This window comes from Aphis gossypii, chromosome 1, assembly GCF_020184175.1.
Source record: "Aphis gossypii isolate Hap1 chromosome 1, ASM2018417v2, whole genome shotgun sequence".
Lineage (NCBI taxonomy): Eukaryota > Metazoa > Arthropoda > Insecta > Hemiptera > Aphididae > Aphis > Aphis gossypii.
This window is the reverse complement of record NC_065530.1, coordinates 88,329,206-88,347,726: the sequence shown is the minus strand read 5'-3', so window position 1 is coordinate 88,347,726 and position 18,521 is coordinate 88,329,206. Positions and strand designations below refer to the sequence as shown.

The following is an 18,521-nucleotide window of genomic DNA, read 5'->3' as shown; positions in this document are numbered from 1 at the left end:
TGTTTTGATGTATTTATTACAATTAATATGGTTTTCCGATTAGACAATACTATACTAATATGGATTTATAATTTATTATAGAATTATAAAATGACTTAGATAAATTACAACATATTAGTATATTACACTTTTTATTTTGTTAAATTTGAATACCCACAAATTATGTAAAACGTGACAAATTTCAAATGTATGTTTGTTTAATTTTAAATTAGAATAATATTCATATTAATATATTAATAACCGAATAAATTCAATATTATTTGACTTTTTTAAAATTATACATGTCGTGCTAAAACGAATAGTCTCTCCCGGTAAGTAATAAGTAAATATTGTATGAAGATGGGTTGAACGTCCTTCACGTTTCTGCAGTGATAATATTATTATATTCTACAATTGTGGCTAAATGAAAGGTGATTCTAGTTTCAATAATAATGTTTATTTCAAGCTAAATTTAAGTAAGAAATATTTTGTTAGCAAGTTACTGTGGGTTCTTAATATAATACAGCAAATACGATGTGAATTGTGAAGATCATTATTTTGTACTCTTAAGAATATATACTGTCGGTAGGTATATTGTATATGTATGGATAGTGTTATGTGTGGTACTCTTTCTTATTATGTATAAATATATTAACTACTTGTAAACAACTTCTATCCATGTCTTAACAATTCACGTATAATGACGTATTTCATATTTATACCACGCCAAGGTTCGGTCGACAAAATATAATAAGTTATCGCAGTCGGAATGAAATTAATTACTTTCAATTTTATATGAATTTAACAAAACTATTTGATGTTGAAATATGGAATAATAAAACCTTGTTATAAAAATCAAAAGTTAGATTTTCCAAAAAACATTAATGAGAGACGTATTTACTTATTAATATGTATAAATGCAACTGATGCGGTATTCAGTCGGTAAAGACAATCTTTCTTCGATTTATTATTTCAAAGGTTAACGTGTCATTTGGTAAAATATATTCTATATTATTATCTACTCTCAATTTGAATGATAAAGAATATTATTTATAATTGTTCACATCTTTTATAATATTTAATTAAAAATTGAATAACATAACATAACTATACTAAATGGTGAGCATTATAAATAACAAACCTTAAAGCGTCCTTTTGGATATTTATTATAATTTGTAACCTATGTATATAATATTATGCACATATTATATCATGATTTCTCTTTTTCCACGTCAGAATGCGTTTTTCCGTCTATCAATCTACAGCAGACCAAAAGGGAGGTAAAAGGTATTTTCGTTGGATATTCATACATTATATCCCACGTTTATATATATACCTAAGCATGAATTAATATAATATATCGCCCTACCGAATTATTTATTTATCCCGGTTCGGACTAAGTGATATTGCCAAAGAATGATATATTACGTCTTTATGATAATGTCACAGGAATTATTAATCTGTTTTTTTTTCTGGGATTTAAATATATAAAAATATTTATTTGACATTATGCTTGTACATATAATATAAATATATACTAGAAGTTGTAGATATATATTAGATACATTTAAACTTGTATATAAAGTATGTACCTATACAAATATGATATTCAGTTCCATTAATGATTCAAATACGTTTATCTGTTAAAACTTAAAAATTGTGCGGATGAAGTAAAAATAATTACTATAGAAACCGATTTGACTATTATATCCTTAGATTAAATAATCAGGCTTAACGATTCAGTAAAACTTGTTATAGAGTTAAAATCATTCAAATAATTTTATTTTATGACTGGTTTTGCTCGAATTTTACTAGAATTTTTCAAAATTTAAAAAAACATGATGTCACTTTCAGAGAATTATAATATCATACAACTTATAGAGATGGGTGATACAGTTGAAATTTTAAAAGTATAAACTTACTTATGTGTTAAAATTTGAATTTTAGTAGATACCAAAATAAATTTTATATAAATTGTATTTTATAGTAATACTATAGCTGGTATAGCCTTGGAATAAATGAAACCGAGATAGGAAATCCACTTAATTGGAGTAAGTAACATTTTTAATGTAATACTACCAATTGCAATCAGCAATAAACAAATACGCCATAATATTATACAAATATGATTTTAACATCATTAATAGCGGGGAAGTCAATCTAAAATAACAGGCTTAATCTATTATTAGTATTTTCTTTCTTAAATTGTCAAAATCGGTCGAGATTTTTTAATTCTATAAACTTCAATCATTAAATTTGGCTTACTTATATAGGTAATAGCTGTAACCAATGGCTAACATTTTAATAATCTTACGGTTAATTTGGAATTTCAAATAATATTTGTGCAACGTTTGGTGCCAATTAGTCAAAAACTGTGGATCTTTATGTGCGTAATTTAGATTACATGCAATTAATACTATCTACATTACCTAACTATCTAATTATTAATTATGTATCCATTATTTCTGAATTTTTTTCAGTTAAAATATTCTCATTTTTTTTTTTTTTTTTTTTTTTAATTGGTTAAGTTTTTAATATAATATATAAACGTTAACCATAAACTTTAAATTTAATATACGAGTACATAAAATTGCAGAAAATTACATTCAATTATAAAAACTATTTTATTATCTGTAACTTTACTTATGAAAATCATTTAAATAATTAAAAAATATATAAATACATTATATTTTATCTATGGGAATTAAAACTGAATTCCTTTGTTATTTATCCTATAGCAACTTATAGAGGCTGAAAAAACATACTTATAAACACTTAAAAGAAGAAAAAGAAGATATATTAAAAAATATAATATTGATAACACTTTTATTGAAAACGTTAAATTTGTTCAGAATTTATACCATCATTACAGATCGATAACAGGAATAATTATATAGGCAAATATAAAAATTACTTATTCAGTAGATAATAATAACAAATTTTTTTTTTTAATTTTAACTGTTTTGAATTGTCTATGATATTGTGTAATTACTAACTTTTGAGTATTTCTACATCTCTACATACAAATAATATCGAAAGATTAATTACTTCGAAAAGAAAGAATAAAGAAAAATAGCGTGCAGAAAAATAAAATGCTAAAAAAATATTTACTGAACTACAGTTGCTTAAAATAAAAATATAATAAAAATTATACATATTATACATATTATTTGACAGCCTCGGAGAATTCCGATCTTCGTTGAAACTGTTATTGTGACCAACTCGACGAGTGATATTATTTTCTAATAAATATTAAATTTTGAATATGTGGACACACGCGTATATAAATTTGCTATTGACATTTTGTCAACAACGGTTAAACTTCGGTATGGATATACATTATTCAGATATTTTCGATACTAAATGTCACTGTGACAACTACGTCTTTTTGTCCAATGGAACTACAATGCAAACTAAGTGTAAATTTTTTATTCTAGACGATCGATGAGTCAATGTTTGTATATTTATAATAATTTTACACAACTTTTAAACAAAGCAGTGTTATTCGTGTTGTATATATCAACGATATGGAGACTGTCGGACATGATCTATATTCTATATAATATATATGTTTACAAAATGTGTAAAATAAAATCATACGCCCAAAAACAGTTTTTATTAAATTTAGAATGTGTTGTTAATTTATTTTCAACTTAACTGTTTGTTTTCTTTCTTATAATATTATATCTATGCCCTCGAGCGTCCTGAGGAGAAATTATTGTATACAATGTCCACTCATGAACGTGTACGTCAATGGTAAGTATGTATAAATTATGACCGAGATTTCTGAAAGCCATGATCGATCCAAAATATTGTTTTATGTTTTGGAACTATATACTTTTCGCTTGAGTCTTTATATTTTGTAAAATATCGTAGAAAAATTTTTTGAAAGACTTTGATAGTGTAATTTTAAGTGTAATATGTTGACGACAAAATAAATAAAAAATTAAAAAAGGTTTTAAGAATATTGATAAAAAATACCAATTACTATCAATTGTTATTATAATAATGTTGTGACCGGTCCGACAGTACCATATAAATATTATATGCATTCAATATAATATCCTGTAATGTACATGTGAGCATAATAATAACAATAATAGTATAAATTACAAACAATAATAATAAAACAATTACCTCATTGCAATTATGGTCGATACCGCGTGGTACATTTGGTGTTTCCTTTTTTTTTATCGAGGTATAAGTATAATTATTTTTTTTTTTATTTGGCGAGAGCACACATCAAACAGCCAAACAAAAAAATGAAAAAAACACACAAAACATGATGTTAGTAAAGCTGAATAAAAAACAACTAAATTAATAAACAATATATTAAATAATGATACTAAGTTGGTTAATTAAACTACAACTCGAATTCATATTCCCATAAAATAACTAGGTGTCCCAGAAAAAATGTGATCGTTGCTGCATATATATTATACAGTATACAGTGTAAAAATATTAAAAATATTTATTATTTACTTAGTTTTTTTAACTATATTACATTTTTAACATTAAATGTGAGCTTTTTTTAAGTGGTATAAAATGAATTCAAGGATGTTTTTTACATTATTATTATTATTACTTTTTTTTTATAAACATCATATGACAATATTTTGTTTTATTTACATACGTCATACACATTATATCGAATATAGTATACTTATACATTAAAATATTCTTCACAGAAAAAATATAAATTGGAGCTAAATTTTTTCTCATTAAAAAAAAAAAATTAATAATTATAATATATTTTAAGTTCAAACATTTTTGTCGAAAAATTATAATTAAAGAAAAAACTTCTTTATCAAAGTAGTTAACAGTGTAGTTGATAATTTTTGATCTATCGATAAAAATTATAAATACATTTATCTGCTATAAAATTAACTTAAAAGGTAAAACTTTTGTGTATGACATTATAACTTTCGATGTATCTAAAGGAACAATAAGACATTTTTATGCTAGAATTATACAATTTTAGTTTTAAGAATTAATTTCCAGTACTCTCAAGGGATAAATATTTTTTACTAGTAAAGTTATTTCTGGCAAAGAATTCAATGTTAAACTTAAAAAAAAAAGTATTTAAAAAAAACATTTTATTGAAGTTAAATCTGAATCTAAAATTTTAAATTAAATTGATGATAAAAATCATTTTTAAATTTATCATGATTTATAGAGAATGATGCACCAAGAATAGTCACTCTTATTTTATCCTTTAATAATGAATAATTATTAATTATAGTTTTTGAAATTTTTTAAAATAGCCAATGACCATATTTTCAATTACATAGATTTTTTTTTATCTTATAAGAAGTGTTATATGGTGTTACACACTTATTTTTTTTCAAATGATAACTTACTTTTTCTACTCTGATATTTTGAATTTCAAGAAATTAAATATATACTATACATTTAGAAAAATTGTATGTATTATTACTTTTTATAGTACAATTTAATACATTAAAGTTTTGAATATTTGGTTATACATAATTTTTAGTGAAATGTGTGACTTAATGCATTTTATATGACTGGAAATTAATATATATATATTATATATATATATATATATATAAGTGCCGTTATAAAAAAATAAACGTTCACGAGTCGTTTCAATTGCTTAAAGAAATGATAGGTGTCAAAATAAATGGTAGGTACATAATTATACATGTGAATAGCATTGTATTATAAGTTATATAACTTAGATAGCATTAGTTACATTTTGATGAAGAAAAATAATTTTATTTTCTTAATAATTGAGAAGGAACATATGATATTTATTATAATATGATACTAGAATATATGGCATTGCTGCCGGTTTGCTCATTAATCGTTAGAGTTCTTGATACAATTTAAAAAATATCATTTTAATGATTGATCTACTAACGAAGAGATCAAATGATTGGTTTAATCATACAATAAGTACTTAAATGCAATTAAAGAACCGTTTGTCGTGATAAATTATTGTTTTCACTTTTGAGACGATGGTATACAATATATTATAAAAATGATTTAAAGGCAGCATCGGCAAAAATATAAGATTTTCTTTGCAAGCGCAAAAAAATCACATTACATTATATTATTTTTGTTTCGTATAATAATCCTAATATTCACTGGCACACAATTTGTAACGTTATATTATCGTTTTGTTTTTCGCAGTTATATTATGTGCGCAGGGATATCCACTGAAGTTCTTGTAACGTAAGTATCCGATTACTGCGCTGTTGTGACAAGAATTTCGAGTATATATTATAATATATATGTATATGAATTCGAGTTGTAAGCTCATTAGCAGCTGTAGGCTACACGACTGACTACTTATTTGACTAAACGTTAATCTATCTAGACGCCCAATCTCATCAGTCCTATGTATACATAAAATATACTCTATGCAGTGTTATATTATATAGGTTCCGTGACAAAATATCTTGGTAAAAATATCCCAGAAAAATATTCACGACAAAATATCCTGCATGAATAATAACTCAAATCTTTATTATAATAATTGTGATTAGAAGTAACAATAATCGAACATTATCTAAAAGTGAATGCGTGTTATTTGTTATTTGGTAATGATATAGTTAATAGTGTGTCATTTTATATCATTATCTACAACGCGTGTTGTAGTGAGTTAACAGTCTTAAATTAATTAATTTAATTAACACTTTTTATAATTTTAAATTAAAAAATGCTAGAATTTATTCAAATATGAAGTACTAGCAAAAAAAAAAAAAAAAAAAGGCAAAAATATAAAAGTTTGGACAAGTGGTTAAATGCCGTTAAAGAAGGATATGATAAAACTAATAACAATACATATTTAAAACCAATAGCACGTAACTTAGGTAGTATTATAATAAGTACAATAATGTTTGACAAAAAATACATCATTTTAATATTTTTGTATTCTATAAATGTCAATAATAATTGTACAATACAATTGTAACTTTTATAAAAATATTTAAATTTTGAATTAATATTTACTCGGGATATTTTGTTTTTGGGATATTTGTCGGGGATATTTTTACATGTAATCTGTTACATACTCAACTTATAAATCAGGGGTCAACAATTAAATCCCCTATGGTGGTCTAGATAATTTGAAAAAAAAAAATTTAAATTAAGAGAGCCAAAAAACTTTTAATATTTTTAGTTAATAATTATTAATGTATTTATTTTTCTGGTTAAAATACAGTGTGTTCTGGGGGTAAGTGACCAGCCGACGTCATACGAAAGTATACCTAAAATGATGAAAAAATACCCTTTAAAGAGGGTGTCTAACTTTTTTTTATTTTTTAACTTATGTTAATTTAACTTTTTTCAAACAAAACCAAACCTACCACGTATTTTTTTATGTTTCTTCAAAAATTTTCAATATTTTAACATAATTTATTTTTTTTTTATTTTAAAGATATTTTGTTATGCTATCAACCAACATACGCAATTAAACTAGAGGTTTTCAAATTATTATAATAAATTTAAAAAAAGAAACATTTTTTATCAAAAGTTAGAATTTTTAAAAATAAATCTCATATTGCTCCAAATAATTCAATATTTAGTATGGGTTTTTTTGTTTGTGTATAATTTTACTGAATAATACCTAGAATACCTTAAAAGTTTAATTTTCATATCTTTCATATTGCAGAGTTAAACGTAATTAAACATTACAAATCTTTTGTGATTGTAATTATTGGCTATTTATAATTTTACTAAACATCAGGCCTAAATGAGGCATAAACTCACCTGAGGTGATATAAATAAATGAAATTAATATAAAAATAAATATTAAATGATTAACAATTAATAAAATTAACGACCAATATTCGATTCTAAGAAAACTAAGATAGTAACCATTAACTACGTATAACTCTACAATAATTATGAAAGCTATGAAAACCAAACTTTTGAGGTACTCTAGGTATTATTCAGTAAAATTATACACAAACAAAAAAACCCATACTAAATATTGAATTATCAGGAATGATATGTGATTTATTTTTAAAAATTCTTACTTTTGATAAAAAATGTTTTCTTTTTTTCATCTATTATAATTATTTTCATAATTTCTAGGTTAATTGCATATGTTGGTTAATAGAAAAACTAAAAATCTTAAAAAAAAAAAAAAAAATTGTTAAAATTTTGAAAAGTTTTGGATAAATATAAACAAATGCGTGGTAGATTTGGTTTTGTTTGAAAAAAGTTAAATTGTCCATAACATGAAAAATAAAAAAGTTAGGCCTTTTTTTTAAAGGATATTTCTTCATCATTTTAGGTTTACTTTCATACAACGTCAGCCGGTAACCCAAGGAACACATTGTATAGTTTAAGTTGTTTAAAGCAAATTATTTAATTTAGTATAATATAATTTATACTAATAGTAATACAATTTTATACTGACAGGTGTAATGAGATAAATTATATTTTTTATTCCGAGTTAGTTTTTAAAGTTTTTTACTATTGAAGAACGACTTATGCTCAGAGTTTTTAAGGTATATATCAGTTAATATTTAACTATAATAATATTATTCTTTAAGATCTCTAAATCGATACCTACATTAAAAAAATAAATTAAGCATCTATTACGTACAGATAACCAGCATTAAAAACAAAAAATAAATAAATATTTTTTGTGGCTCAGTTATTTCCACTCTACCTATTGCCGACCATAGGTATATATAATATTGTAGAAAATAATAAATGGTGATACGACGTATATGATTTGATCCAAAATTAAATAGCTACATTAATTTTAAGTAAATTTTTCTGTTTTTCGTTTAAAGTATTTATAATTTATATAATACATATATTTTGTGTAACTTTTTTAGTTTTTTATCATAGTGCGATTACACATTTTTGATTTTTTTTTAGTAATATTAGATAGGTATTGTAAATCATATAACTTAAAAATTCACATTATAAAAATAACAAAGTTTAACTTAGAAAATAAGTTTAATATTTTAAATGGATCATCATATACATATGTACATATATATTGTTATTTCTATATGTCTTACAAATTTTGTGACTCAGTGCGCAAGCTAAATACAATAAATTATATCTGAACAGGTATCTGTGGATGTTAAACATCAAATTCTACTATTATTTTGGTAATAATAAAATAAGTACAAAATATTTTAACCGACCGATGAGATTGTTGGTTTTATATTTTAATATCCTACTTTTGTACAATATATGTTACAAATCTCCTGTTAGCTACGTTAAATTGAGGATATAACATATATTATTGTAAATTATAAAAAAAAATATATACCTAATAACCAACACTAATATACATTATTATTTCCTATGAAAAATACAAATCAACCGAGAAAAAATAGTAAATAATGTAATAATAGTTATAATAAATTATGTATGTATGTATTATAATGTTATAGAAATCTAAGACGTGCCTACTATTATTTTATTAGATAAAAAAAAATTAGTAGAGTATTATATTACAAGAATACCTATTATACATAATATGTTATAGTAAATTGTTATAAAACGACTCACTTTTCATCCTTTTGCGTAGTATTGTTGTTAGTTGGCCCACTAGTCGTCTTCAGGCTTTTGATAGCCTTCAACCATTTGGATTTCATGCTGCCACTAGACGACGACGATAGTTTCCTATCTCGTGCGTTTGACTCGGTCGCTTCTAGCTTGGATGCGAACAGATCTTTCTAAACATATTTATACATAAAACTCGATTAGTCTTAAACATATATTAAATAATAAATAGATACATTATCTGAATCATAACACGAGTGGCTATGAAAATGTATGAATAGAAATAACTGTCTTTGTTTTTTTTTTTATTAACAATCGTCAATCATAAAACTTTTTATTTTAAATCATGATGATTTGTGTCACATCTATATTTACGTAGTTATGTATATATTTATATTATATTATGTGATAAGTATTATTATGACGAAAGAATAAAAATAGTAAATCTGTACTAACAGGTCTAACAGCATAAAATAAAAAGTGTGTAAGTGTCAAAAATTGGCGTATTTACTTTCGTTATAAAATCTTCATTGTCATGTATAACTTATAAGAATGAGTGAAAATAAAAGATAGCAATTGCGTTACGTTGGAAAATATGTTAAATACTGCATTGAATATATTTTCGTATAAACTATTCATTCCCCTAAATTAGTTTCGAATATAATTTTTTTTTTCTAGAGTGTAATGTATGTGTGCCAATTTTTTTTTTTTTTTAATATCTACGCTAACTTCGTAATTGATATCATACGAACAGATATGCACTATATGAGTATACCGGTATATGTATGGTATTTCTTGGTCTAGAAAAACTATAACTTTTTGAAATCAGTTGGTATTGTATAGTGTACAAATTATTAAAGGTTTTTTAATTTTATCATAACCAGTGTCTTACTTTTCTTAGTTCACAAGAAAAAAAAAAAAAGAAAATATGAAAAAAAAATAATGCAAATTATAATAAATGACTAAAATGTTTTCGAATAGTTATAATAACAAAATTTAGATGTATTAGTATCACATATGGTGAATCCCAAAATAGTTTTAAGTTAAAATGTTCTTTAAAAGACTTTAACAACTTGAATAATCTATATCTAAACGACATCAAAGCGATAACAGGTAACTATAAGGTAGTGAATAAAATGTTTTATATTTATTTTTAAATGTATATAATTGCAACATTTTTAAGATGTAATCGTAATGAACAAGGAATTAGATAATACACATATGACATATTATGTTATAATTAATTTTACCAATTTATGATTAATATATAACGTATCTTATAAACGGGAGAGCAATAAAAAAAGACATAATAATAATTTTTTAAAAGTTAAAAAGTATACATGAAATTGATTATTAAATTGTATGATGGGGTTTTTTTTTTATTAATCAATTAATGGATATTTTATATTTAGGTACATACGTCACATAATAACATATAATTTAATTCAAATAATTGTGTTATTAGAGCTTCATGTGAATATATATTTTAATTAATACATAAAAGTTTTTATTAAAAAATTATTATGTTATTTTAGTACATACATTTTATTATAATAAAATTTCTATGTATAGCATAGACAAAATATGCAAATATTATTAATCCAAGTCAAAATATACTATTTCTCAATTAGAATTTAATAAAAAAAGGTGGACACGTGGGTGCCGCTCTGTTATACATTAGTTGTCGAGTAAGTGATTGGTAGTAAATATGTTAAATATAAATTCAGTGATAAATCATTGTATACGAAACACAATTTTGAGCTAAGATTTCCATTTCCCTATATTACTAAGTATATTTTATGTCTTTATGATATTATTTATTTATGAAACTATAAGCATTTAAATATTATAATAATATATTATATTAATTATATTTATACCATATTATATTATTGTTATTAACTTTTGAGTTACCAGATATACTAGTCGATAACCACGTTTTTTCTGATAATATACATATAGACTTCTTACGTAATTCTATATATCTAGTGTGTACATAATATTAAATTCATGTACCAATTAATTACAAAAAAAAATATTTCAGTTATGATATCAAAAACATTCAGTATTTTATTTCAAATAAATAAAAATAACGATTTTTTTTTTTTTGCTTTTCAGTGTAAACGGCATATAAGAGAAAATTATTCTCTTACATTTTTACGTATGAAAATTTAATTCTGCTTGTTCAAATTGACGATTTATTAGATAATTATTATAATAAAATGTAAATTACCAAAATCTTATTGTATACATGTGAAGTATAATGAACTGTATTTTATTATGTTGAAATATTCATTATAAATAAGATGAAATTCTCAAGGACTAAAAGTAAAGTTGTTGAAAATTAGTCTATACCCTAGTTAAATAAGTTGAATTCTAAAACTTGCTTAGAAGTTTTAAAACGAAATAATATGGTTTAAGTTAGTCGTCAATGTGTTGTGTATAGATAATATTTTCATACTAAAATGAATATATATATATATTGTCATTTACTTTAAAATATTTATATACTGATTCTATACAATAAAAACAAATAAACAATGTTAAACTATATTTTTACAAGAAAAAAAACAATCATCATCATAATGATTATAGGTAGTACGATAATATTTTTCAAACTTTCAGTTTTAAACAGTCATTATTAATTTATATTACATTAACTTATCAACTATGTGATACCCAAACTAAAAATCCATTTATCCCGTAAATTCTTATAATGTATACCTATTATAAATATAATATTAATATACATTATACATTATATCTATATCTTTAATAATTATTTGAATTGGGTTTTAATTTTTAGTTTATTTTTGAAAGAGGTAATATAAATAAATTATTAGTGATACAATTTGAACTTCATTAAAACTATGCGTGTCTTCTATATAATATTTACATATATACCTATTGTAGTTAATATTATAATTTATAGAAATATGTTTTTTTTTTTTTTTACTGATATAAATTTAAATATTTTGTTGATATTTTTAATTTATTTAAGGAATCAGACGATTAACATACTATCGTACTATGTTCTTCAGTTAATAATAGTATAATTGTATCAGTGCACAAGCTACAATGTTCTTCTGGTACAGTTAAATTAGTTTGAATAAAAGCTTGTATCAAAAAAAAAATGGTAAATTTGAATTTTTGTGTGATAAAATTAAAGATTGAACATAAATAATCATAAGTAATACCATTGGTTATAAGAATTTTTTTTTTTAAATTCCTTTGATTTTTCTTTCTAATTTGTTTTTGTTAAATTAAATATTTTTTTTGATAATTAATTGATGTAAATAAAATTGGAAATAATTATTACTAGTTTAAAATTCTTATTTACATAATTATATTTTGTTATTTAGAATTTAAAACTATCTAGTCAATCACTCCATCTAGTGTTTACACGTTTTTTAGGCACTTTAATGAGATGCATTTCAGAAAATGTAACGAGTATGTATGTTTCATAATAAACCAATATTTAACGCTAGTAAAGTAAGTTCCATAGAAACGGGGAATAAAAAAAAACGGGGTATTATTATTACTACTAGCCATCTTATGATAATATGCAAACATTTTAGCACGAAAATTACCGCTCAATTACATTAAAATTAATAGTATATTTTCCGATTATAACATTAAAATGATTGTATATTATAAAAATGTTTTTGATTCAATATAAACTAAAGTATCCTATATAAATTTTTACTCAAGTGTGTTGTTATTAATTAAGAACAAAATTAGAAAAAATTAAAATATGTACAATTCCTTTGTACTTAAAATAAAGTGTATGTTTACAATTTAAAATGTTTGAAATCATTACAGTCTATCATATAATTAATATTTTAAATTTTGACCATAAAGAAAAAGTAATATGCGTGTTGAAGTACCTAACAACGATATAATTATTTTTTAAGTTTTTAGAATATTGTGGAATGAAAATTTAGTCGATCATTATTAGTTTATTGAAAATTCGAGTATTATGAATACATTGATACCATATAATGATTTAACTAATATTCACCGAAGAATGTTCCAAGTAGTTATATTATTATCTTGTAGCGTTTTAATAAAATTGTTATGCCTATAATATATAAATTATTGATGTAATTGTGTAGCTCTTTAGTTATTTATGTGTTGACATTTATTTATTTTTAAGTAAAATAAATTAGTACTACACACCCATTTATTTATACAATATTTCCAATTCTGTTGTCAATACTGAAAATCGACATGATTTTACTGTGGCTACAAAAATTAGGAATTGTATTTAATTTCCAAGGTGCTGAGGCCGAAACGGATTATTCGATAAAAAATATATCAGTTTTTTTGGTAATTTATATATTATGTAATATACACGCACCTTTGGAACATATTGCCACTGTAGGTATGTATGGTAAATATTGGATATTTGTTATGTAGCTGGTGGTAATAAAACTATTAACCGTATGCATTAGGTTGCTGCAAAAGACTGGATAGCGTACATTATATATCATCAATAGGTACCTACTACCTACATTACGCATTTAAATTATTTTTTGAAATGGACAAAGAGAACATATTTGGTGACGAATAAATACGCTATGAATGATTTTTCGCATTAAAATACTATAATTACTCGTTGATTAATTTTCAAAAACAAGATGTAAGTTAGACGATGTAGCATTATCAGTATCGGATGTCTCATAGATTAGGTTTACTTTATGCCTTCATGCGCTGTTTTAATATAGTCTGTCGTACGTTCAATTCCCTTTGTGGAGACCCGAGTAAATATGTCTATTATAATATAATATCAAACACCATCAAGTCATCGATATATATTTTTTCATTTACTCACTTTATCATGTGTCCAAAGTGATAATCGTAGTGGGATTTTTACAATAACTGCAATTAGATTTAATAGTATTATAACCTTCAAATTAGTTAAAAGATATAACAGAATAACTTTTTGGTGTTATAGGTTTTATTGAGTATGTATGAATTACGCGTGCAATATCTTAATAATTGCAGAAAATAATCACCAATCAGAGGTATACCTCACAGGTATATGATAACTATGTTTTTTCGTAAAATAGATAGAAAGAGTGGGGAGATTTAGAAGATTACGACGAAATACTTTATGTGGGCTTCGAGAGACTAAAGTACGAGTAGACATAGCTGGAGAGATAAAGACAAAGACAGAGAAAGCAAGAGATATACGGAAAGAGATAAATGACAACGGGAGAATGAGACTGTTCTATCTACAATCCAACTATAAACGACCTTTATGTACTTGTAATAATATATATATAATAGACGTTCACTGGATGCCAAAAAAAAAAAAAAAAAAAATCCATCAAGACTAGAAAAATTTAATTAAAAAGAAAAAGGGATCATCGTTAAATTTCAGCCTCTTTATCCCTTTACATTTTTGGACTCCACGAAATTTAGTATAGCGCGTATTCTGTTACGACTTATTGCTGACGGACTTTTATTTAATCAAACCTGGTCGATTTATCAGCAGTCTTATAATGAATAAACAAACCTTTTAAATTAAGCTTAAGAAAATAATAACACGCTTAAACTACCTACATAATACATACATATTAGGTATATATTATTTAATATATATAAAAAAAAGTTTAACAATCAAAAACCCGTTAAGTTTGCTATACTATAATCTATAAATAATCTTAAATTTATTAAAAATACATTCCACAACATTTTTTCGCAGTTGAGATAAATAGTTGAAAGAGCAACTTAGGAGTATTGAAATATGTATTTTTTACAAGAAAATAATATATTGTGATTTTTGTGGAAGTATATATAAAATGGCTGTAGAAGCCAAAGCTAGAGATAATAATATTGTAAGGTATTCTACTTAAATACAATACACGTATATATATATATATATATATATATATATATATATATAATTATTCTCAAGAGTATTGAGGTACAAAGATAAATTCATTAGGTAATTGATAAAAAAAAAAATAGGAAGGAGGTTGAAAATCATAGAAAACGATTGTTGCAAAGGAGGTGGAGTGCAACTTACTCGTCGTAAAACCAATAAAAAGTTTGCTGTAGTCTGATAGATTTACTCATATAGAGACAAACCTTGTATATTTTAAACACCCGGTTAGGTTCAAGATGTCACTGTAGTGTTTATATATCTATGTATACTAACGGTTCATTATTTTTTTCCAAAACAAGTTGTGTTTATTTCGTATGGTAAATATGTTATTTTATACAACTACAACAAAATTATGTACAAGCTAACAAGTTTTTATTTTCTGATATACGTACACATATTTATTTTACGCTTAAAATTGCTGTTTTGTAATAAACATCTGAGTTCTGAGCATATCATTTGTTCAGTTACCATATTGAAGTAAATAACTAATATATAATATTATAATATTATACAATTTAATAAAAATATAATATTCAATAATACATAACCGTTAACTGAAAATAATACATAAAGAATTAAGATGTTATGTGGATATGTCAACAGATTTTTATTTTTGTTTTTTTTTAATTTTTTTAAATTATGAATCTAAAAATGCAAAAATATGTACCTATTGCAGAACAAAACTTGATAATTATACGAAATAAAAATGGCATTCTAGAATCCGACTAAATACATAATTTTTAATAAATGCACGAAAACGATTATCAGTTTGTATAATATTTTTTTTAACAATTAGTTATTTCTAATCTTGTAAATAGGTCTACAACACTTTAGGATAGTGTGTGTACAATAAATTTCGAATTAGTTTTGTTATTATAGTAATCTTTCTAAAAATCGGGTCTACCAAAAAGGTTCTATATTATTAATTATAAAGTGGGTAATTTTTTATATCGTTGAACAGTCATTATTTTAACATTTATTAATGTTTTTGAAAATATTTTTCTTATATAATAATAATTTAGTGAAAATAAAACAATATTTATATGAAAAAATATATTTTTTATTGTTTTAAACGAGAATATACATTTTAAAATTCATATTAGGAAACAGAATATTTTTTGGAATATTTTAATACATAAAAAACGAAATTCAAATGAGTAGGTACTTTGTTACTTTGTGAGTTGTAACTTTATTTAAAGTTTAGGTGAACGGAGTAGAGTGGTACAGCGTACAGGGATGCCCTACAAAATGATGAACTATTATTTTGCTTATCAAAACTTAAAATACTTTTTACACATAAACTACTCGTCCAAATTTCGATTTTTATGTGTTAAAATATTCCGAAAAGTATTTTGTATCATAATATGAATTTAAAAGTATATTTTATTATTCAAATAATAGAAATTTTAATTTAAAGCATTAAAAAATATTGGAAAAAACATTTTTTTTCAAATAAATATTGTTTTATTTTGATTTAAAGTTATTTAAGGAAATCAGGAAAATAAAATTTTCAGAAATATTAATACATTTTGAAAGAAATTGTGTTGTTTGATTAAAGAATCACTTTGTATACAAACAAAATTTAAACAATTTTATTGAAATGAAATACGGCGTGCTACTCAAGCTGAACATTTTATAGCACCATCCGTTCCTTTCCAATAAATCTTCTATATTACTATAATTTATTTAATCCTGTAAAAAAGGTTGTTTTTAATATATATATATATATATATATATATTAGCAAGCTTTACCAACTCGCCCAAAATTTTTACACTTTGATCTGTGATCCTTTGTCTTCGGATCAGTGACTAAAACTTATGTATTATCCAATGATTTCATCGTTTTATCGTTTTACATTTTTTTAATTATAAAAATAAATCTAAATACTCACATGATAAAATTGACAACAAAATAATTTGTTTACAAATTATAGTAATAGTCCTCATAAATATATTAACATCAGCGTAGATAATAGAAAAAAAATTGTAGGTGGGGAAAATAAAACTGTGCATTAAACAATAATAGTTATAATAATATTTTTTTATTCAAACGTTAGACCTTTTTGAATATAAAAGTCTTGTAATACGATACGTGAGTCCATATTAACCGACTTATAGTCGTATATGAACTCAATTTTACTATACTGTTATACAAACTATATACTGTTTCTGCCATTCAACGGTCTATTATATGATAAAACCGAGTTTTCTTCACATAACTGGGGGAAGGGGCACAGAAGTCTCTTTTTTCTAATTAAAAAAAAAAATAATAATAAAAACAAAAATTATTTACGCCTATGGGAATGGATATCAGTGGTGCAATTGTATAATGAAAAAAATATATATTTGTATACAGTATACACCGAAAAATGACGTAGTACATAATACGTTAAATATAATATGATACCTGCTCAATTATATACATATATACGAGTGTATGTACTATATTTTACGGGCATAGTAGAAAAGTTTGATCATTTAGTTGAAAAATTTATAATACAATAATTTTTGAAATTTTCCTCTTCCATTATCTTCGTGTTAAAATAAACTTGTACCCATGGTTGGTCTGTTTCGACAGTGACATATTGATTACACATTATGTCTTGTATATTATATATTGTATATTATAGTGTATTGACAATTTGATATCTGCGTAGACTACTGTCGAAACTTCAGAAAACTTATTATACATATTATAATCAACTTTAACGGAAATTACACCCGAACATTTCTATAGGTTATTTTACTCACTCCCAGAATACATACACTCACTTGTACATAGAACTTTCTAAGAAACGTCTCTCCATCTATAAGTTATCGAGTATCTTGGCTCTACAGCGTCCATTAATTAAATTTAAGCTGATGTCTTTATCAAATTATAAATCAACGGCTGTGACCTTAACATGTATACGAATTACATGAAAGACAAAGGAAACAAAGAGAAACTGATGTTGTAAAGAAATCATATTTTCTACAAATCAATAAGGAGCAAATAAAATTGATTTCGTTTAATATATAAATGTGAAATAAATTTTTTATGGTAGGTATATCTACATTTATACTTGACTAACTCATGGATTTGAAATACTTATCTTGAGAATTTTTCTTGCATAAATCATACCATCTAAATATTAGGTCTAATAATAGA

The 18,521-nt window shown here is 23.7% G+C and overlaps 1 protein-coding gene and 1 long non-coding RNA gene across 17 annotated transcripts in view; one reads left to right on the top strand and one right to left on the bottom strand.

Annotated features, from left to right (window-relative positions):
- Positions 1-18,521, bottom strand: part of LOC114128466 (uncharacterized) — a 274,228-nt gene that overhangs the window by 59,294 nt on the left and 196,413 nt on the right. For 15 of the 16 annotated variants that reach the window (XM_027992968.2, XM_027992967.2, XM_027992966.2 and 12 more), the window contains 2 exons: positions 9,487-9,653; positions 4,117-4,161 (listed from right to left, as the gene is read on the bottom strand). In XM_027992968.2, coding sequence (XP_027848769.1) covers positions 4,117-4,161; positions 9,487-9,653 — 212 coding nt within the window. The remainder of the gene's footprint in view (positions 1-4,116; positions 4,162-9,486; positions 9,654-18,521) is intronic. The other variant, XM_027992970.2, reaches the window with a different exon arrangement.
- Positions 1,646-2,947, top strand: LOC126548998 (uncharacterized). Its single transcript, XR_007603140.1, has 3 exons — positions 1,646-1,889; positions 1,967-2,030; positions 2,718-2,947. It is a non-coding gene; the product is annotated as an uncharacterized LOC126548998 (long non-coding RNA).